Source organism: Sander lucioperca, chromosome 8, assembly GCF_008315115.2.
Source record: "Sander lucioperca isolate FBNREF2018 chromosome 8, SLUC_FBN_1.2, whole genome shotgun sequence".
NCBI lineage: Eukaryota > Metazoa > Chordata > Actinopteri > Perciformes > Percidae > Sander > Sander lucioperca.
The window spans coordinates 32,361,904-32,385,539 of record NC_050180.1 but is presented as its reverse complement, the minus strand read 5'-3'; the positions used below and the strand labels follow the sequence as shown (position 1 = coordinate 32,385,539).

General features: G+C 40.4%; 1 protein-coding gene across 6 annotated transcripts in view; it reads left to right on the top strand.

Annotated features, from left to right (window-relative positions):
* Window positions 1–23,636, top strand: part of LOC116053036 (diacylglycerol kinase beta) — a 133,887-nt gene that overhangs the window by 13,118 nt on the left and 97,133 nt on the right. Inside the window, exons 2-12 of one of the 6 annotated variants that reach the window (XM_036004674.1) lie at window positions 44–221; window positions 272–546; window positions 7,416–7,492; window positions 13,404–13,424; window positions 14,024–14,174; window positions 18,198–18,260; window positions 19,069–19,335; window positions 20,478–20,630; window positions 21,071–21,120; window positions 21,889–21,963; window positions 23,429–23,548. In XM_036004674.1, the coding sequence (XP_035860567.1) occupies window positions 480–546; window positions 7,416–7,492; window positions 13,404–13,424; window positions 14,024–14,174; window positions 18,198–18,260; window positions 19,069–19,335; window positions 20,478–20,630; window positions 21,071–21,120; window positions 21,889–21,963; window positions 23,429–23,548 (1,044 nt within the window). In that variant the 5' untranslated portion in view covers window positions 44–221; window positions 272–479. Of the gene's footprint in view, window positions 1–43; window positions 547–7,415; window positions 7,493–13,403; window positions 13,425–14,023; window positions 14,175–18,197; window positions 18,261–19,068; window positions 19,336–20,477; window positions 20,631–21,070; window positions 21,121–21,888; window positions 21,964–23,428; window positions 23,549–23,636 lie in introns of all 6 variants that reach the window. The other 5 variants (XM_036004675.1, XM_031304168.2, XM_036004676.1 and 2 more) reach the window with 5 other exon arrangements.

Below are 23,636 nucleotides of genomic sequence, written 5' to 3'. Positions count from 1 at the left end.
TCTCTCTCTCTCTCTCTCTCGCTCTCTCTCTCTCTCTCTGCAGGTCGGAGAAGGTGTTTTTGTTGCTGACTTCCTGAGTAACCTTGTGCCATTTCTGAGTCAGGAGGAGTAGGCCTAGTTAGTTACATTGACAGACAATCACTATACGTCCTTTTTGTTTTTGTATTTTGGCATTCAAAGTGACAAATTCAATATTTGGAGCGCCTTAGCAATATAAAACACTTGACTAATCCTGCTCAATTGAACATTATCATCTTTTCGGCCTCCTCCTCTACCCATGCAGCCTCAGTTATTTCAACGTTCCACCTCCTGTGTGCTCGCACGGTGCTTGTTGTAAAGTGGCAGAGATGACATCCCAAAACCTCTTTGCCTCAGCCTCGTTACACAACTTGACCCAAGGATAACCATCAATCCCCCAAGCGCCACTCGTGGGCCGACACACTCCCAGACACAGAGCCCCACCCCTGGCTTCAGGCAGTATGGGAGACGGGAGCTGGGTCTGTCTGAGCCCAGCTGAGTTCACCCAGCTGCAACAATACAGCGAGTGTGAGTACCCACGTGTCTGAATCATGGGGTTCCACGTGTGTTTTTGTTCTTTTGGGAGTGTGGGAGATCGTAGTGTGGATGCTGAGTTTGTTTTGTTAGGGCCAGGTATAATGTCTCATTAGTATGTAGCTACGTATAGCCTACATACAGAATACATGGCTGGAGAACAGCCATGATGTTTAATGTTTAAGTCAATCCGTCTAGTTTCTGTGGTTCAATGTCACGTGAGTTGACAGAAATTCATGCTATCACTTTTTTTCAGAAATAAAGCATAAAAAAGAAAAACATGATTTGCATTTTTATTTTTTTTTAACCTGGCAATATAATTTCAGTTTAGTTTTAGTTTTTCTTGAAAGTTTCTTGAATATTTTTCACTGTTTATTTTCGTTTTCGTGTACTCTAATAACGTGTGTGTGCGTGTTTGTGCGTGTGTGTGTGTGTGTGTGTGTGTGTGTGTGTGTGTGTGTGTGTGTTCATTTGCAAAACCAAATAATGTGGTATTCATCCTATAGCTTGCCCAAGGCTTCATGCATGCAAATCAACTTTAAGTAGGTTCGCAGTCAGAAGCCACAAATGTCACTTATAATATTTATGAAGCACTGAATACATACATGAATAAAACATTAATTTAGATTTAAATGTAATTGTTAAAAAAATTGTTTTTTTCTTTACCTCCAAGTCAATTCAATAAATTAAAAATGCAATTATTTAGCTTCTTCATTTTCCCACTTGTCTTGGTCCGAATGTGTTAAATCTAGTGCTGTCAGTTAAACGCGTTATTAACGGCGTTAACGCAAACTGATTTTAACAGCGTCAAATTTTTTTATCGCAAGATTAACGTTCTTTTTGGCATAGCAAACTTTGTAGTTTTTTTCACATGCTGTTGCAACAATTAGGAACGTTAGAAAAACTACAACACCACACCGGATCTAGCTAGACCGGAAACAAAACAACAGGCACGCTGCACACACTTGTTTGGGCTTGCGAGCCGGCCAAAGAGTAGTACATACCTGCAAACTAGTCGCTTTTCAGCGAAAATCGCCATTTTGAATGGGGTCTGAGACCCGGTGCCAATACGGCACCAGTGCCTTAACGACCGTTATCTACCGGACCGAATAGCAACGCGGATTTCGGTGCCTTATTTAGGTGCCACTAAAATGCCTGCGCTTCTCTCTGATGCTCCAAAAACGGACGTTGGAGGGAACTTAAACATTGCCGCACGGGACGCTAGTCAACACTACACTTAGCAGTAGCTAACGTTAGCGTACTGTTAGCTAGCAGCTGGAGTAAACACGGTTAAAATGCTGACAGTTAAACGGTGTAAAGTGTGACTGTATTTCACTGGAGAGGATTCTAACACCAGACTGTAGCTGCTATTGTCTGAAAAACACAGACTCAGCCAGCCTCGTGGTGCATTCAAAGTTATTGTAAAATACCCTTTTCCCATCCATTTGTTGTTTTATATTTTTGAACATACAGAACAGACAAATACAATTGAACAAGGTGCTACTTTTTTAAATATAATATATATCTATATCTATATATATAAATTTTACATTATTAGCTTATCATTTCACATGTTGTACGTTGCTTGTACGATAACAAGCGTGTTACAAAAGCATTGTAAAAATCCAAAGGAGAGCATTGGAGCAGGACTTCAGTCAGGATGTTTGCTGTCACATTGTGGATGAGCCCACCTCTTACTTCGCTAACAACCACATTTGTTAGTCAAAAGAGCACCTGTCCTCTCGCACCTGGGGATGTGTAGAGTATTACTCTCTCACGCAAGCTATGCGGTTGAGGAATTACACAATCATGCATAACCATTGTTTTATAGACCCGTATGAAGTAAAACCACAGCAAGTCAGACTGTCATTGACTGGAGAGAGAGATTTTAACCACTATGATAGAGTAAGAGATTACCAAAATGGTCGTCTTGACTTTTGTCTGCTTAAACCTATGCGTGTGGGCACACACATGTGTGGATCTATACTGTATGGCTGTGTCTGCAGGAGAAATGATGTTGTTACCTGGTGCATGATTTCCATATAGTGCTCAACATTGTGGTTCCAGAAGTTAACCCTTGTGTTGTCTTCCCGTCGACCATGCAACTTCTTGTTTTTCTGGGTCAAAATTTTAAATTAAAACTTTTTTTTTCGACACTTTTGTCACTTTTCCTGATGTTTTTGTCACTTTTTTTCCAAGTCTTTTGTCCCTTTTACGATGTTTGTTAATTTTTTTTTTCTGCGCCATTTTTTTGACGTTTTTGTTGTTTTTCCCCCTCACGTTTTTGAAGCTTTTTCCAAGATTTTTGTCACTCTTTTTAATGTTCTTTTATCAATTTTTGTCTTCAAATGCTATAAAATTGAATAAAACACCCAATTTCAATGAAAGTAGTGAACTGATCATTTATTTTACCTAGAGTAAAGAGCGTTGCATGGAACCATCCACATTATTCTTTTGACAATTTGGTTGAAAGAAACCCAAATTTCTGACATAGAAATCTTTTGAAAATGGGTCAAATTTGACCTGAGGACAACAGGAGGGTTTAAATCCCAATAAGTTTCTCCATAAGGATTTTGATTATTAGCCATTTTTTCTAAACCATCCAAGGTAGACTGACCATGAGCTGTGAGATTGTGTGACAAAGGTTTATGTCCCAGTAGAAGCCAGAAGTCCATATGAAATCAAACTTGTTTTTTGTATTTATTTATTATAATTTGTTTGGCTTTTTGGCCTTTATTGATAGGACAGATTAAGACAGGAAAGGGATTAGAGAGACGGGGAATGGCATGCAGCAAAGGGGCGTGGATCGGCCCCAAACCCTGTCCTCTGCGGTAAGGACTGAGCCTTCGTACGTGGGGCGCACGCTCTACCAGGTGAGCTACCGGTGCCCCGAAATGAACCGTGTTCGAAGAAAAACACGTTTTAATTCGTGATTACTACACCACCCACAATCCTAATCGTAACAGTGGCGTCTCTGATTGGTGGAGCTCACTGTTACCATGGAAAGTATTTACCACACCAGCGCACCCGACAACAGCTATAGTGAGCTGCTACCACTGAAGTCTATGATCGTTTCTGTACACAGTCTTGTACCTTTGCCTTTTCCTCCATTTTCAAAATGTGTTTCATGAGCCAAATCAAATGTTTAATGGTCAAGATTCATCTTGTAGCTGGTTGGTTTGGTTCCAACCTTAAAACTCTGTATATAAGCATTTAATGAAACATCAATAGAGATATTGAATGGTGAAATTTCCGGAACCAGAGACGTTCAGAAAGTGGGCGGTCACTGCTGAGCTGAATTGCTTGTGAAGAAAGGCTAGTGCTCTTTTTACCCCAACTACCACCAAGGGGCAACAACAAGCTAGCCTGGCTCCGCCCTCCTACGTACTTCCACTCAATTTTCATTTTCCTTCAGTACATCGTCTGGGTTTGCAGTATATTCTTGGGTTTTCTCCGGCCAAATCTTTAACGGTCCAATCAGGGAACAGAGGGAGTGGCTGAGAACGATGATGTTGAGGTTGTGCGCTAGAAAGATGCGAGCGAAGCCATTCGGTCCATTGTGGCAACGCTGCCGAATATCCAGAAGTTAAAGCCCGAGCAAGAACAATCTTTGCTTTTTTTGTTGTTTTGTTGGTGGCCATGATGTTGTGGCCCTCCTCCCCACGGGGTTCGGGAAAAGTTTGATTTTCCAGCTCGCTCCGTTAGTGGTGAAGGAGTTGGCTAAGGCGAACACTAGCGATGCTATGCCAACGTCACGACCAAACGTTTCCGATTGGTTATGGCAGATCCAGAGTGGCTCTGGGCAGATCCAATAGTTTTAAACTTCAACAGAGTACCCGCCTTCAAAGAAGTTAACACTTGTCAATGGAGAGTGGCCAGACTCTCTTTACAAATGAAATGTACCAGAGTCTGGTAGGACCAGGCTAACAATGAACCACCCGCGAAAAATATTTTTCGCCTTTTATTTTTACATGGGATGCGAGCATTGTGGTATATAAATGTTTATATTATTTGTTTGTTTATAAATCCAAATGAGGATAACATTTGCCTGGAAACTCCTTAGTGATTTGCCAAAAAAACATAAAAGTGACGTTGTGGGGAGACAGGAAGTCTAGTGTTTACCTGCAGTGGATGAATGTCGGTGGAGGAGAAGATCTTTGTTGTAGTTTCTGAGATCCCTCTTTTGTTTGTCCCTTGCCTTCAGGATTACATATATGCTACAAATAAAAACAAAGTGCTGCTTGGCACAAAGTCGAAAATATTCTAGTCCTAATACTCAACTCATTTAAGTTGCTGTCGCTGTGGTCAAGTAGGGTTTTTGGTTTATGAGCTAGGTCGCAGTATAGAAACCATAATCGAAACATGATTAATGTGCACGCTGGGAATGCCCCTGCTCGCTGGGAGATATCATTTTTACCGATGGTAAGGAGTGGGAAGACAGACAGGCTCGTGTATCACCAGCCAATCAATCAAGGACTTAATGAAGGACATTGGCTGTGGAGATAAAAGTAGGCGAGGGAGCAATACTATTGGGCAAGGGCTAGTATCATTAATAAGCCATATAATCAAATATACCTGAAACCATTAGTTCATCAATCGATCACAACCACTTAGGTCATTGATTATGCATTTGAGAACCGGTTCTTTCTTCTCAAATGTCAGAGTATGATGTTTTTCTTTGTGTTGTAAGATAGTAAACTTCATACTTTTTGGACTGTTGGTCAGACAAAACAAACGTAACAAAATGTCAACTGTGGGTTTTGGGACATAAATCAGCAGATTAATTAGGAATGAATATGATCCTCAGCTGCAGTTCTAATACAATCAGTTAGAGCTGAAGTTATTTGTTAATTAATTGATTAGTCGTTGAGCAGAAATTAATCAACATGAATTTAGATAATTGCTTAATCAGTTAAATCGCCCATATTATGCTCATTTTCAGGTTCATAATTGTATTTTGAGGTTGTACCAGAATAGGTTTACGTGGTTTAATTTTCAAAAAACACCATATTTGTCTTGTACTGCACATTGCTGCAGCTCCTCTTTTCACCCTGTGTATTGAGCTCTCTGTTTTAGCTACAGAGTGAGACATCACACTTCTATCCCATCTTTGTTGGGAGTCACACATGCGCAGTAGCTAGGTAAGGACTACTAGCTAGAAGCTAGCGCTGCTAGCGATTAGCCATCTCGTTCTCAATGGCAAAACACTGCTACAACACTATAGAACTACTTACAATAGAACTACTTACATGTCCCTCGTCTGCAGGTATTCAACGCAAAATTGGAAGTGTGCCCTCGTTTAGAAGAAGTCTCCCGGCTAATCCTGCCTTGTACTGACCGAAGTTGGAGAAACAGCTAGCTGATGTGGTATTAGCTAAAGTGGTTAGCACACACCAAATGTTTCGGCCGATGACGTAGACGGCCCTGCCGATTTTGACCAGCTCACCTAGAGACTGAAGGCAGGATACATTCAGAAACCCGTATCTCACTCAAAACAGCATGGATGTTTCAAAAGATCAAAAGATGTATTCATAGTAAAAATAACGTTTTAACCTTTTATTCCACTAAAAACACAAGTTCTTACTCTGGCTGAAGCTGTCTTGGTTGCTTTTTGTAAAGCAGCTCTGTAACAATTATTTTCAATATGGAATGATCGGTAGATCATTTTTTAGTTCAATTGGAGTAATCATTGAATTTATCCAGGTCACATAATTAAAATATTTGCGCTTAATCAACAATCCAAAACCCAAATATGTTCAATCTACAATCATATAAAACAGAAAAGCAATAGAGGAACCAGAGAATGACATCACATGTTAAAGGATTATCAAAGTAGTTGATTCATTATCAGTCCAATAATTGTTTTACCTTTCCTGTAAATAATAATAATTATTTGGATGTAATCCTGGTGAATTGAATGCATCTGACGGTGACTCATGTGCTAACCCCATTGTGCATATGGCTAATAATGCAGCAGAGTGGACTGTCAGCGGATGTTCTCTAATCACGTTTCTCATCTTACCTGAGATTGTACTCTCTCTCTCTCTCTCTCTCTCTCTCTCTCTCTCTCTCTCTCTCTCTCCTTCTGTCATTGTGGACATTTAATGCAGCAGGACAGAAATAGGAAAGCATTACAGACTGCAAAGCTGCTGAGCACTAAAAATAATGAAGGGAAGTGTCCTCCGTAGTGGATAATGAGAGCTAACATGATTGATAAAATCAGTTGTTGAGCGTGTGCATGCACAAGTGTGTGTGCTAATGATGGTGGAGCTAATGGAGATCTGTCCATGCACACGTGCACATTTATTTGTCCCCTGTAATTGTTTGACAGATGATCGTAGGAGGAGGTCATCACGGTTAGTGTTGGACCTGGGCTCTGTTTGTGACGTGAGCGTGTGTGTGTGTGTGTGTGTGTCTGTGTGTGTGTGTGTGTGTGTGTGTGTGTGTGTGTGTGTGTGTGTGCACATAAATATGGGATTAGCATCTAAAAGTGAGAAAGACACCATGTCTCCTTTTACTTTTCACTAACATGGTGACTCACAGGCTCCACTCCCCTGATGCAGCACTTCCTGGTACACATGAGTATTTATCAGGACATTTGTTAATGAGAGGCAGCATGTTTACTTAGTTTCAAGGAAAGTGTTTTATCCAAAGGAACATTTCCTAGGGGGAAAGGACTGAGCCTTTGGGATATGATTATAAAGACAGGCAGCTTGAGGAAATGTAGGCTACCGGACAAAAGGCCTCCTTTGCTTTAAAAATACTCTGCTCTGTAGTCACAAGGTTTTCAAAAGTATATCAAAGCAAATGCATTGCAGTGAATGTACTAACACAATTCTGTTTTTCTGTTTTTCCCTCCTCAGACTCCACAAAGAAGCTGAAGGATGTGCTGGAGGAGTTTCATGGGGAAGGAATTCTTTCCAAATACAATCCAGAGCAGGTGTGTGTGTGTGTGTGTGTGTGTGTGTGTGTGTGTGTTTTTTTTCCTTCTATCCGCTCTTATCTTTTCTGTCAGTTGATTTTCTGTGCACACACAAACACATGGTGTGATGTTATCGGATGCTTGTTAGGTTCCTCTGATTCAGTGTAATATCAATCACCAGAACGCTTAGTCATTCCCTCCTCCCCCCCGACCACATTTTTAGATAAAGGCTATGGTGGCGCCTGACATCAGCAGATCAGCTCCCAGCTGTGCTGTAGACTACAATGACTTCGACTCGTCTGGACTTTGTACAGCGCCACTAATTCCTTTGCTTTTTTTTCTTCAGTTTTTACCCTCATCTCTCTCCACGTTCTCAGTCTCTAACACATTGCACACCTTTCATTTCAAGATGTTTTTTGTTCACTTTCTGTGCGCTTGTAAATAAAATAATGGCGAGAGCTGGCAGAGTTGATCCTGTGTGAAACATTTAAGGGATATATGTGGGCAGATTTACATAGTACAGTTTTTTTACAATCAATTTGCTACTAGTTTCAGATTCTGAATGGTTCATGATATATATATATATATATATATATATATATATATATATATATATATAAAGTATATATCTCAATCATCAGTAATGAGTTGGCAGAATTGGATAAGCAATTCCAAGGCCCAGCATGCATACAGTGCAGTACTGTCAATACTGTAAATAGTCTGAAAGGTGGTACATGGGACCATAGAAACAGTGTCTGATAAACAGTAGTACATTACAGTAAAGAATGATGATGAAATATTACATCCATAGATAATGTAGTCTAATTGGTTCATGCTCCACACTAATTGGTGACAATGAATCTCGTTATCTTGAAACTTTCATGATCTAAACATGGAATATCGTTTGTCTGTTTCCATACAACTATGCATTAAGAGTAATGCAACAGTTACTTATCATTTTGAGTAGTTGTATCGATTGATAGTTAGATCATTGTAATGAAATTAATAGACAATCATCTGAAATGTAATGTGTGAATTGCTTTTTGAAATAGTAGTACTTTCATATTAAGTTTTGTCATATTGAACAGGTGATCTTTGTTAAATGAACAAATGATCTTTGGTTTATGTGTATTGTATCCAAGCAATTGAAAAAAGTGTTGAAAAATGTGTATTTTGATCATTGGTTGTGAGTTTTGTGGCTAGAGTTTGGAAAGATGACGTCAAGGTTCTGAAATTAGTGCCAAAGTGATTGTAAAAAACTGTAAGTCATTTCAACTTCTTCCTTTTTTGCTTTTTTTTAATTTTAATTTTGTCTTTGTCATGATGGTCACATGACTGGTCATTGTCATTAGAGGTCAGACAAAAATGTGAAAAAAAGAAAAAAAGTGTTTCGAGAATGTACTAATTTAATATGTCCGAGGGAATGATTGATGACCAAACAGCTCACATCCGATTTCTTCCCCACTGGCGCTGTGCCTATACATACATATGATTTTTATGATAATGGCGGTTATCATACCTCATGACTCATTTCTTCCTTCTCCTGGCATCTCTGACTTCTTAACATGTACGTATTATATTTTCCCTTTTCTTCACCCCTCTCTCACTTTTTTTATTATCATCTCCACTTAGCTGTAAACTTCTCCTCAAGGTTTGTGATGACGTGACTAACAGCCCGGCTGGACTTTGGGCGCCGTCGGAACTAGACTTAATGTTCATATAGTGTTGTCTTTCTGAGACCGCACTGGCTCTTGGCGCCACGATGACCACTGTGGCCCTCTGCCATCCATCAGTGTGTGTGTGTGTGTGTGTGTGTGTGTGTGCGCGCGCACCTCTAATTACTTATCAGTCCCTTGTGCCAGTTGTAGATGAATCAAAAGACAAAAGAAGACTATGACTTCTCTTTTGTGCTTTCATTTAGCTTATTTTTAGCCAAAGTGGGGCTGTGCCTCTTCTCAAGAAGTTTAAGAAACTGACTAAGGACAATAGTTAAAAAGACAGAACAATGATTGACACTTTAAGCTGTCAGCAGTGTTGCTTTTCTCCATTGAACAGATTAGCAAACAAACAGCAGCACCACCACCATAATTCTCGGTGATTGATGAGCCACTGAGAGACGGCGGCTGTACATTACACCCACAGGGTTTCCCTCCACAGCAGTTAAAGGCTGTCACGCATCTTTGTCATTTAGCCGTGCTTTGTTTTTTGTGGCGTAATTGATGACATTAGAAGACATTTTAACAACCAACATTGTCTTTTTCTAAACAATCATGGCACTGCCACACATTTGAATGAAGCCTGTAACTCATTCAGTGGATTTCAGTAGCCTTCAGCAACCTTCACCTGTAAAATACAAAAAGAAGCGCCAATGTCTCCACAGTCTAGATTTGAACCTGACCGAGCTAATATCAGTGTGGCTAAAGCCTGTATAATTCTGTTTTCTGAGACTGACATCCTGCACATATATCGATAAATAAGGTTTCGTATAATGGCAGAACAGGTAGGCACACCCAACATTTACACTCATTTGGCTAATACTACACCATCTTGGTAGTTTAGGAAGAAGTGATAACACGATTCAAACAAATGCTCTTGAGGGAGTTGTTGGGTCTCTGTAAATTATAGAGTGTGATCTAGACCTACTCTATCTGTAAAGTGTCCTGAGACAACTTCTGTATTGATTTGGGGTCAGCCCTATGTTCCCAGAGCCCAATGGTCCCACAGACCTATGTTCCCACAGCCCTATGTTCCCACATTTCTAGGACATTTTCAAAATTAGGTCTTTCCCTTCAATTTAAGCCCTATCCTCCCACAAATCGTTTTAGGGTTAGGGGGCTAAAATCTTGTACAAATTTATGAAAAAGGAAAGGTGGGAACATAGGGCCTAATTTTTTTTTAAATCTTAAAAATGTGGGAACTGTTGGAACATAGGGCCTAATTTTGAAAAACATATTAGAAATGTGGGAACATAGGGCTGTGGGAACATAGGGCCTAATTTTCAGTGAAAAAAAAATTCTTAGAAATGTGGGAACATAGGGCTGTGGGAACATAGGCACGCTCCCATGGATTTGACTCTATAAATAATATTGAATTTAAACAAAACATAAAAATAATAGTATTGAACAAAGAGAATCTTAAAAACAAGCACGGAAATATGTTATATGTTACAGTGTTTAGTATTTAACAGTGTTTGTAATTGCGATCTGTTCAGGGTGAAACAGGGAAATTATTTCTTTATTATTATTATTATTATTATTAATTATTCTTCTTTATTTTTAATTTTAAAAATAGGTGAAAATCTGATTAAAAAAACAAATTATCAAAATCCTCTTTGCAGCACAAGCACTGTCTTCTTATTGCATTTAGTGTTACAAACCCTCTCTTTATTTTTCTTATTTTCTATTTTATGAGGCATTTTTATGACCTGCCCTCATGTTCTCATTGCAGGAGCACCATGTTTACTATAAACTATGCTGTCTTCTTGCAGCAGGAAGCAACTTTGCGATCAGTGCGACATAAAATCAGTGTTTCTTTTTTTATAAAACCTTGGCATTTTTCTAAAACGATAAGTCTTAAACGACGTTGAGCACACCAAGGATCCCTGGTTCTTATCCCCCTTTGTTCATACCTCTCCTCTCAAGCAAGGTGGATGCAGCTTATCGCAAAAGACATTGTCATTTTCTTTTTCAGTCTAACTTTGTGCTGCCGGTTGACAGATCTACTCTGTTAATCTGGGATCTAGACAGGACAGTTACCTCACGTAATGCTACCTTTTTTTTTTAATGCCAAAAGAAAATCATCAATCATTCAGACAGCCCTGCCAAAATGAAAAAGATTAAATGAACCATGTAAATGTGTCATAGCTGCCCTTGGGAGATATTTACAGATTGGCAGCCTTGAATGTGAGCCCGCTCACGGGGAAAGTAATCGTGACTTACACTCTGGGGCAAACGTGTTCTCCAGAGGGACAGGAATTTCCACAAATGCATCTGGGTGTACTTCAAGGCAATCTATCAAAAAAGTTGTGATGTAATATATAGTGTATCTGTAGTATGTGAAAACACTGTGTGTTTTCTCTGGCATGTGAGCATATTTGTCTGAACCTGCCGTGCTATAAGATGCAAAGCTAATGAAAGCCTTGTGGTTTGTTTGGCCAAATAAGGAGAAGAGAGCGATATGAATGATGCCTCGCTGGCGTTTGGAGATCTCGGGGTTATAGGTCAATGCTGTTGAGCTGAGGAGGATCCTCAACACGGTATGTTTCTCTGTGAAGGATGTCAGTTACAGCAGCTTCCAACCTGCTGAACAGAGGCATGTTGGAAGCATATTCCCTCTATGTGCAAAAAGGATTTAACTCTACTTTGTCCTATTTTGAACCAAATGTTCCCTGGGAGGAAAAGGGTTTAGTTTGATTATACTGCAGTTTTATTATGTTTGCTTAACTTTATTGCCTTTACTGCACCAGATCTATTTAAAAGCAGAGGAGATGTTGATATATAACGCACCTAGAGATGATTTGTCTGACACCGATGGCACCAATGTGATCGAGAGCTGAACTAGTTAGTCGATTAATCAATTAGCTGATACCTTTTGATAATGGATTAGATGTTTCAGTCAAGCAGAAATTATGAAGAAATGTCAAACATTCTCGGTTCTTCCAGCTTCTCAAATGAGAGGATTTGCTACTTTTCTTTGTCATATCTCATTGTATCGTTGAAAAGTCTTTGGGTTTGGGACTTTTGGTTGAACAAAGCAAGACATTAAATGAGGTCAACTTGAGTTTATTTTTTATTTTTTTAAGGGCATTTTCTCACTATTTCTTGACAATATGTGACAGTCTACAGATTAATTGAAAAAATCAGCAGATTAATCCATAATGAAAATAATGGTTAGTTGCAGACTTACGTGTGATCGCTTTCTTTGGGAAAATGTACTAAATGGGTAGATGAACCAGACTGACATGAGATACGTCATAAGTTGCATTCTGTAGGGAGGGTATAGGTCATAAAGGTTTATAAAACGTTGTCATGGTGGTTAGTCTAAATTGTTATATAAAAAATTGTTGAGTAGATGAGACGGTGCTGCTGAGCCAGAGGAGGTGCTGAAGTCTAAAATATATTTACGTATTAACTTTTTTCATAACAAAACATTACTACTTTTAGTAGTGTTGACTCCCTCCGACAGGAAGTACAAGATAAAATAATCAAGTTTGAACAAATAAGAAACTGAAATGTAACTGAATTTAATTCGATTGATTAGATTTGAATTCTGCTGTCTAAATGTACTGGCGCACAAGAAGCGATTCATTTAAATTTGGTGAACAGAAATGATAAAACAATATTGTTACTGTACCTTTCTGTGTATGCTTCTCCACCCACCATGATTGGTGAGCAGCAGGCAGCATTCACTTCGTCTTATTGTTTAGCAAAAGTGCAACAGACGGCTCGCTGATTCAAATCTTCTGCTATTGAGCTTTAACAATGGCGCTGTTTACTTTAGGTGTGCCAAAAAGACACGCCAGTAACAGGGCCGTGTGTGTGTGTGTGTGTGTGTGTGTGTGTGTGTGTGTGACCAAGCAGCCAAATCCAGATTGAAAGCCTGTTTTGCTGCATTGTGCTTACCGTATTTGATTAATCACCATTTTAACTTGAAATATGTGGTCAAGATCGCCTTGAAGATTTTTTTTTTAAAGGGTTGAATTGTGCAACGTGACAGCTTCGGGCTTTTCAGGCTATGATTGAGTGCGTGCAGCAGAGAGTAAGAACCAAACAGTCCCTGAAGAAGTGAGGAGCAGTCATTCTGGTCTGCAACCTAGCCACCACCATCGACACAAAGTAGCTAACCCCTTCTCTTCTTCTACCCATTCCTCCCTCACTTTTACCTCCCTCCCTCCCTCCCTCTGCTCTTCGTTGTCCCAACTGTTAAACAGAAGCAAGACGTTCTCAACCAAGTAAGCCTCGGCCCCGCGGGCTCTGCATGCTGTGTGGTATCTGTGTCGGCAGACTGCATGCACATTCTGTCCACTAACATGACATAACCCCGCCTTATCTGCTACAGATGGTCTGTCACTCTGCCAGAGAGGAAAGGCCAGAGTTCATAGAGTCTTTGAGTTGAGTTGAGTGCTACTATGCACCCGCCACATCCACATGGCTGTGGAGGGGATTTGCAGGAGGTGAATGGAAGGAGCTCAGGAATGTTAATATGACATGCATTGCTGTCTATGTTGCGTTCTTTACATTGTTTTCCTTTAAGCCATCAGGCCTCCAAAGGTTTTCCAGTCTGCCCTTTCTAACCTTAATGAGTTATTCTGTGGTGGTCAGTTGACTGACCTTTAACGTCTTACTATAAAATCTATTCAGAATGTTTACAGAAAACTGGCATGTCACCATCAAGGCTGCAGATCAACTTGAATCAAAAAGTCCATCACATTTCTCCTGTTTCTCGTTTTACCAAATGAATCTGTCCGTCCGTGGTTGGTGTAAGCTTCATTCATAAGAGTACCTCCTCAGTAATTCTGTTAACCTATTTGCTCTTTCCTTCCCCATGCAGCCCATTGATTATGATGGCTTCCAGCTCTTCATGGCCACTTACCTGGAAAATGACATCCCAGAGGAGCTGTGTCAGCACCTCTTCACCTCCTTCAAGAGCAAGACAGGAGGTTGCTCTCCCGCTCAGTCTCGTGCAGGAACAAGCTTACTGGGTAGGCTGTTTTGTGTTCATACGGTTGCATCTTTTAACACCACTGATCACATCATTCACAGAATTATAGTGCATTTCAGGTTTTTCTCCTGTCAGAGAATGATCCAGTGTACACCTGCTCGATGAAAGTTGGTTAGCTGTTTGATCCATGCAAATTCTCTTTGAAATAATCCAAAATCTTCTCACAACTCTTTTGAGACAGTAACTTCCCTCCAGAACCCGGAGTATGTCTGGATATTGAACACGATCTGACACAAGGGAGCTAAAAACCACCCCACCAGAATATATGATTAATAGGCACATTAATAAAAGTAGAGGAAACTGGGCACTTGGCAAAAGACTTTCAATTTCCTAAAACAATGACGTGCTGTTTTCATAGCAAATCTTAAACAGCATGCCTTACCCAGGATATCTGAAACCGACTTGGACCCTAAAAGACCAAGCAGTAGGACGCCCTTAAGCATCTGTGGCTTATCATTACCTGTAGTTTTTGTTGTTTCTAGCATTGTTGGCACTAGTTGGCTCTAGGGGTGGGGGGTCAATTGCTTTTAACTGTAAAGCACTTTGTGCTACATTTTACATGTATGAAAAGTAAATAAAGTTTGATTGATTGATTGAGATCATAATGTGTGAGTCATGGTTGCCGCAGTAAAAGTTGGTAGCCACAGATGTGGTCTTTGCATCCTGTTCAAGACTTTGACAAAAAACACAACACAACACAAAACATTTGAGCAGTTGGCCTTTTTCATCTGTACTGTAAGTCTTTGACACGTAGTTGCACAGACAGGCTTAACCCTCCTGTTGTCCTCGGGTCAAATTTGACCTGTTTTCAAAGTTTCTTTATCTGAAATTTAGGTTTCTTTCTACTGAATTGCCCAAAAATAACATGCATGGTTCCCTACAACACTATTCGCAAGTAAAATTAAGGATCAGATCACCATTTTCATAGAATGTTGGCTGTTTTTCTCAATTTTTTTAGCCTTGTAAATAGTTTCAAAACAGTATTTGGACTAAACTTTGACAGTCTGAGATTATCCAACAACGTTCCTCTGATCTTAACTGTTAGTCAAAATAATGTCATCATAATATATTTTTTTTAATTCTTTAATTAAAAAATTTGATATAATTCCGTATAAATAAGGTTTATTGACCATGAATTCCAAGAATACGTATACAACTAGTGGTGGTAGTGGGTAAAAAAGCGAAAAACGTACCAAAAGAAAGCATTAAAAAAGTGTTCATTTTCAATTTGAAGTGACAGAAAAGTTCGACAGAAAGACAACACAAGGGTTAATTGACCAAACACTGATTACGCGAGGATGTCACACTGATCAGAGCAGAAGACAGAAAGCTTCAGATCGTTTGCACCTTGCTCCAGGTGTAAACTGTGTGTCTGCCTCCATCCGTCTGTGTGAGTGCTGCGTGGGCCCTGGCACCGGCGTCTGCCTGTCTGCTCCTCGCTGCAGAGCAGCTGAGGAGACAGATGGACTGTTGAATTAGAAATCTATTTCTGCTTGTAAAAGTAAGAGGCAACAAGCGAAAGAGAGGCTAAATGTGCATAGGCGCTGAAGGCTGTTTTATGCTTCTGCGTCGAATCAACGGCGTACCCCTGCAGACCCCTCTGCGTCTACCCCAGACCCTACGCCGTAGCCTGATGTGCACCTCTCGAAAAATGTAACTACACGTCGCTCGGCCGTGGCTTGGTAGCGTTGCATTTCCCCCGACTCATTTTCTGGTTCTCCTTCTCCATAAACAACATGAAACATGAAGGAGAGGGTTAACATCTCCTGCTACAGGTCAGAAAGAACAGGGGAGACACTTTGTTTCTCTCACTATGACTCTAGAGTCGCTACTCACTCCGAAACTAATCGCCGTCACTCTCACTTCTCCCTCGCTCTATCACCCACTCCCCCCCCCACACACACACACACACACACACACATGCCGGTGTGCCAGTTTAGCTGGTGATCATGTTAACTGGTGATATTTGCATAAAATCAGTGAATATTCAACTAGGCCCTGCCTACTTTTTAAGAGCGTTCTGCTCTGCCTCCGCCCCTCGAGTGCCAGAGGTTCACATTTTCACAAAGTGTTTGCAAGTGAGACAAAATAATGGATATCGCTGAAAACATCACCAGTTTATGTGTAATACACGTCCGTTTAAGCATTATCCACACAAATACAACACATACTGTATGAACGGAAAACAATAAAACGAAACAACGCACTAGAGATCTAGCTGGGATTCGAACCTTGGATGTCATGGACAAAAAAGTTAACAGACTAGCTTCTACATCATCTATACCACTACACTCCTAACCACTGACATGATTTGTTGATTTCTATCTATATATTGGACTTTTATTGGATGTTAACACAGGTTAACATATGAGAGAAATATACACCCATGTTAATTGGGGATATCACAATTTAACATGGGCAAATGCAAGCCTCGAAACAGTAAAGTAGGTTTCACCAGCTAAACTGGCACACTGACTCGACGCACACACCAGCACACAAGTATAAACATCAGGCCACTTACGTATTCGCTATGGCGAAAGCTCTGCGTGGAGCCTCCGCAGAACCGTAAAACAGGTTTTAAGCCAGTGTCTCGGTTAGTTTAGTTTGTGACATTTCAGCTTTCATTCTCTGTGCCAGACTTCTCGCATGTCTTCACTGTGAATGATCTAATAAATGCAGAAATGCGTTCCTTCAAGGAGTCCTCAAAAATTAAAGATGCCCTACAGAGTTTTCTTGAATACAAAACCCATTGTTTGCATCCTTGAGGTGTAACAAACAAAGATGCAATCACTGGGGGCAGTTTTAGATCTACAACTAATAATTATTTTCATTAGCAACTACTGTGATAATTACTTTCTCCATTAACTGATTCATTGTTTTGTCAGAAAATAGTGAAAATATCCATTATAATTGTCCAGAGCCCAAATGTCGCATCTTCAAGTTCTTTGTTTTAACCAACCATCAGTTCAAAAGATATTCAGTTTGCTATCATACATGACAAAATAAAAGTGGCAGATCCTCAGAAGCTGAAATTGGAGGACGTTTGCAAGGCACAACGACAGGCTTTGCCCAGCAAGTAAAATGCCACGTCTGGCTAGTTAATCTAGCAACTCACTTGATAATACTGTATACACATTGTGCAGAAAACCTAAATAACTAATTATCAAATTATATAAAATAACTATATATCTAGACATTCCCACGCCAGACAGGGAATATTATCTGCTCTTAGTTCATGTCCTTTTTGATCCTCCAGGCTCAAACAAAGTACACAGGCAGGAATATGAACAGTGCTGCTCACGTTGCAGCTGCCTGTCTGTGCATCAGCAATGATACATTTATATCACGAGTCTGACACAGGAAGCCCAAATACAGGTGACATGCTGTGTATGTTATTATTACATTTGAAAATAAATGAATGAATACCTGTGTGGATTCTGCTGCTGCTTCAGTGTGTGTGTCACAGGGAGACAGCTGATACAATCTGCACTGCCACCTGGTGGCAGTCTCGAATAACATGACGTGAACCAGTCTGGATGGAGCTGGTTTGTGTACTGATTGACTCCTTTGGTATCTTCAGATGACTGTTTTTTATGACTGATGGCTGTAGCGATATAGACTCAGATTGTTTTGATTCGTCACCAGGAGGCCTTTATGTCAGATGAAGGAGATAAAATGAACAATACTGTCACCAATTATGCTGCCTGGACAACTATAGAGAATATGGTGCAACATATACAGTAATAGAGGCCTCACTGATGACGCATTGAAACATTAGGTCTCTGCTTTCGACAAAGGATCCACAAATAGGGCTGTTATTCTGATGTACTTTCTGTACTTAATCCATCTTGCCTTATTTTTTAACCCATTAGGTCTATGTAAACAATATAAACATACAAATATACAAAGAACATACTCTTTCTTCACTGATGCTCACTCATTCTTGCTGCGTCTGCCGCTGTCTTTTTTTTCTTCTTCTTCAAAAAACAATGACTGACCGCAGAGGCCCGTTCCATTGACGCAGGCATCTCTATTCAGACCGAAGTGGCCTGTGCCCCCATTACAGGTACCGGAGCAGGCCGAGTAGCCCATTATCATCAGGGTGATGTCATCTTAATGGGACAAGAGCCCTGCTGGATATAACCTCCTGCTCCCCTTTTGGTGTGCTCTAGTTGTGTCGATGTGAGTTTATGGTATTTTGCCTGTGGGTCAGTGGATGACTTAATGCTTCGTGAATGGTTTTAACGCAGTGTTGTAATTTGATCTGCTTCCTCTCCCTCTATGCATCTTATATGGATTAGAGCTGCACAACAAACTTTCTTTGTTTTTTTTATCGTCAACGCGATATCGACTTGTAAACATATATCGCGAAAGTCGCTCAGATATTCTTTGGGTTAGTTGAAAGAGTATCAGCAAAAAACTGCACTTTAAAATGTAACTATCATTTTGTTTTTTAATGGTGCGTTTTGCCTTCAGATTAATGTTCAATGTCTTCAATAAAATATTGTTGATAATGATTTCTTTTGGTTTTTTTAAATTCAACAAGCATTTTTTTTGTATTTTAGCAGAATACTGAAAGCAGCAGAACTGAGAACACTTTTACATCTGTTTATTCATCGCAAGTAATATCGCTATGACGAATATTCAACAACGTTATCGCATATTTTCCTCACATCGTGCGGCTCTAATTTGGATTGTTGTGAAGTTTTACAGTGTTTCTTTATGTTGCTCCGTAAAAGTCAAACTACTCTCTGTGCATAGCATCCCCACCCCCTATCATTTTCCTAATGTCTGTCCAACTCATGTGTCCCTTCTTTCTCTCTCTGTCCCCTTCATGTTATTCCGTCTGTCTCGTTTGATGTCTGCACTAGCAGGGATGAACGGGAAAAGTATCCTGTCCGCAATGGGCCGGCACACACCGGAGCACTCCAGTGTGATGAGTGCAGCAGCAAGCTCGGGAGCCAACACCTCCCCTTGTTTATCTCGCTCCTCCTCGCAGCATTCAGGGACAGGGGCCTGCACACCTGGAGGTCCCCACCGATCACCCTGCACCCAGGTCAAAACCTCAGAGGCGAGCAGCAATGCCCTGACCCCCAATGCTGGTCCTGCCAGGTCACCAGTGTCCCCCAAACTTTCACCAGGTGAGTTAGCTACACTGAGGTTGACAGTCTCTGGTCTTCCCTCGTTTTCTTTTCAGTGCTATATAGTCTGTACAGTTTTCTCACTTACACACATGTAGCGAGAAGGTGGTCAGCCCAATGGTCCCACAGCCCTATGTTCCCACATTTCTAAGATTTTTCTTAAAATTAGGCCCTATGTTCCCACAGCCCAATGTTACCACATTTCTAGGGCATTTTCAAAATTAGGTCTTGTTCCTACATTTCCCTTCAATGTAAGCCCTATCCTCCCACATTTTTTAGGGTTAGGGGGATAAAATCTGATATAAATTTATGAAAAAGGAAATGTGGGAACATAGGGCCTAATTTTGGAAAAAAATCTTAGAACTGTGGGAACATAGGGCTGTGGGAACATAGTGCTGGGAACATAGGCACGCTCCCGTGATAAGCAGTAGTGTGCGCACAAAAAAAGTGAAAACTTTTGTTCACCGCTCTCAAAATGGAAATCAACGTAGCAGTGTTCCACACACACTCTCGGGTAATAGCCCAGGGGTTCTCAAATGTATTACTCAAAGGTCTGATCTGATTTTTATTCATGGTCAGAGGACCGGAACGATTGGCAACAACAAAATAACATGTAATCAACTGACTTATAACTTTAAAGCAACATACATTCAAGTTGAGTACTCGGTTTTCCTGTTAAATTTTTGTACCAGTATCAGTACCTTGAATCCGGTACCGGTACCCATTGGTACCTTTTTTCGGTAGCCCACTTTCTCTCTGTAATGACAAAATATTAATTTCAGTTTTTTTAATTTCAGTCCAAACCTATTCAACCTGTTTACATTTTGTTATTAAGGTAGAACATTTTAAAACCACACAGAATAAAACCCCTCCCTACCTCCCTCTCACCTCTGGGGGATCAGTACGGATCAGGGATCAACTACGGTCCGTTACACCACTACTGTATATTCAACGTCACTAACAATTTAGAAAATAGAAAACGTTACACTTTATAAGGTATTGTATTTATGACACAAGGTGGATCGGCTGGGTCCAGATATGCTAATATTTGAATGTGTAATTCACAGGTGCCTTTACTAGCAGAGTAGAAAGAGCAATGGGTGCTGTAAGTAACTTTGATCATTTGTGTTGTACATCAACAGAGAGGAGCCACTCCGAGAAGCATTTGTCGCTGCGGAGGAGTCCGTCACCCCAGAAAGGCTCCCCCCTGCCATCGCCCCAGGTGGTCTTTCTCAAGGACATCGTCTGCTACCTTTCCCTGCTGGAGAGAGGGACACCGGAGGACAAGCTGGAGTGTGAGTGACAGGGCTTGGGGATTCAGGCGAGGGTCAGCTCCTCTCAGGGGGATGTCGAGTCTGAGCAGCTGTCGTATGAAATGTGTGAATGTGCTCGGGCCATGTGAGTTCAGGTTGACAGCAAGAGTTATAAGGCTGTTCCCTTCTTCCCCAGGGCCTTAGATTCAGTGGTTACACCCCCACACAAGGCAGGTCAGTGTCATGCTTAAGCCCTGCTGTGCCCAATTGACTTCTTTAAGGCTATATTGGAGCACACCGACAAGGCTAATCTCTTCTAACTGGTCCCCGTGCTTCAATACGGAAATAGCACGCTCCACTTCTCTAACCCTTTGGCCATCTGGAGAGAGTCCAAGAACAAATGTTGCTTCAGAGAGACACTAACTATATCTACCCTGGTATCTGAGTCATCATGGGATCTCTGTTCTCTCATTTCCCTCTAGTCATGTTTCGGCTGTACGACACAGACGGCAACGGGGTTCTGGACAGCTCGGTGAGTGTCTGTTCTTGCTTTTGCACCTCCCTCTCTTTTCTCTCTCCCTTCCCCCCTCCTCCTCTCTCCATTATTCTCTCTGTGTCTTGTCTCTCTCTTTGCCCTTAGCACACAGCAGCTAGAAGAATAGACACCTGGACACCCGGATACAGCAGTTGTGTTTACATGAGATCATTTGTAAATGGTTCTGTTCAGTTTAATATTAGCCATGTGCTGAAGTGATCACATAAACATGTACATGCAGACGTCACTAACTAAACTAAAAACTCCCTAGCTCCCTTAAGGTAAGGCTTAGAGGTCTGAAACATTATACATGTGTTGTTGACAAGACGTAACAGGTATGTGTGGGGATTTTTTTTTTAGTTTGGCATAAAGTATGTCTTAGTTATTGTTATTCAAATATCACTTATAATAGATGAGGACTAAAAAACAATTTTTTTTAAACCATGTTTGACCTGATGTAGTTTAGGTTTTGTTTTAGCCACATGCTAAACAAGCAGATCCACAGAAACTAGAAGACTTAAGGCTTCGAATGAACCCTCATACTTGCATTTTGCACTTACAGTTCTTATGTTATAAACGTATCCATTTGGGTATGGCAAATAGGCGAAAATAACCCCCAAAAGGGTGGTTTTAAACAGGTTAATGTTGCCTAAAAGCATTTCTAATGCCTGTCATCCATATTTGAAATGTGTGAGAGTTGATAATTTTAGCAGAAGGTAAAGCTAGGATCTCTTTGTCCTATATGGTATGTCTTTCTTTCCATAGGAGTTGGATCGCATCATCAATCAGATGGTGCATGTGGCAGAGTATCTGGAGTGGGATTCAACAGAACTGCGACCGGTGAGCAAACACACTCTCCTCCACTGCAATAAAGTAGATAGAAGAGAAATGTAAACAGGCCCCTCTGTGAAGGTTCATTATTTACACACCCTTCATACCAGCTACAACCTCGAGTGATGCCGAGAAAAGTGGATTTGAGTTTCAAAAAGGTAGAAAAACAATCACGAAATAGCTTGAAACAGATTTCCCGGTTTGTTACAAAGACAAACTGTTTTTTTTAGAGGAAAACTACTGTTCTCTAGGAAAAAATATGTATTTAGTCTATTGTTTGTATTTTGAAATGAAATTTATAACAAAAACAAAAAGAAAATGGTAAAAACACAATTTTTGCAGATTTTATGAATTAAATTGACTTTTATACTGTCATTCACTGTTTCAAACCTTGTAATGTGAATCAAAGTGAACCCTGAGCTGAGTATGTCATTACCTTCACCATAAGACAGTATCAGAGCTAATAATAACATGTGTAAGTCTATTCTGTTTATAAATAATTTACTTTACTTTATTGTTTATGTAACAGTGTAAATACATGTATTGCAGCAGATGTAGCTAATAGCTAATCTCCATCTGTTTTCCTGTGGGAGAAAAAAATGGATACAGCATCAGGGGCGTAGCACAAAATTCTGGGCCCTGTAGAAAGGCATTTTCTATGGGCCCCTCCCCGCATCCACAACTATTCATTCTAGCATCTTTTTGGTCCCTCATGTGAGGAGGGCCCAAAAAGATGCTGGGTACTCCCCTTTTTCCCCCCAGTCCGACGCCCCTGTACAGCATAGTATTGTGATATTTTCCGGGCCAAAGCTGTATCGATACATGGACGCCAAGTATCAATCTTTTATTATATAATGAGAATACATGAGAATTTAAGTTTTTAGTACTAGAATAATAAAATCAATTGGTTTTTTTTCAGTCCATTAGATGGAAAATTGAAGTAAGATGAAAGAGATGCTGGTAATTTTTTCCTTTGGGTGACGTGATTTGAAGCTGGAAAAAAACGTTGCAACGTATGGCAGAATATTACAGTACATTACATTTTATTTAGCTGACGCTTTAATCCAAAGCAACTTCCAATTAACATTCACACACCGATGGCACAGCATCAGGAGCAACCCAGGGTTCAGTGTCTTGCCCAAGGATATGTTTAAAATTGAAATAATAAATAAAGTCGTGACATGAGTATCGTGATGATATCAAATCGTGGGGACTCTGGTGATTCCCACCCCTACCCTGTTGTAGTATCTAGTCTGTTTGTCTTTAACTACTTACATGGTTTAACAGACTTTTTAATAATAGAGTCCTACTCTGAACTGCAGTATTTAGTCTGCCTGTAACTGACTTCGTATACACACAACTATCATGGTCTGACTTTGGTTTTAACAACTATATCTCTCTCTCTCTCTCTCTCTCTCTCTCTATATATATATATATATATATATATATGATTACTGTATATCTGTTACTTTAGATACTGAAAGAGATGATGGAAGAGATTGACTACGACAGAGACGGGACAGTCACACTGGAGGAGTGGATCAGAGGAGGCCTTACCACCATCCCTTTACTGGTCCTGCTGGGCATGGAAACGGTGTGTGTGTGTGTGTGTGTGTGTGAACAGGTTTGCCTTCACACAACCATTTCACGTTTGTTGTTGTTGACATCTTGAGTTCAAAGCT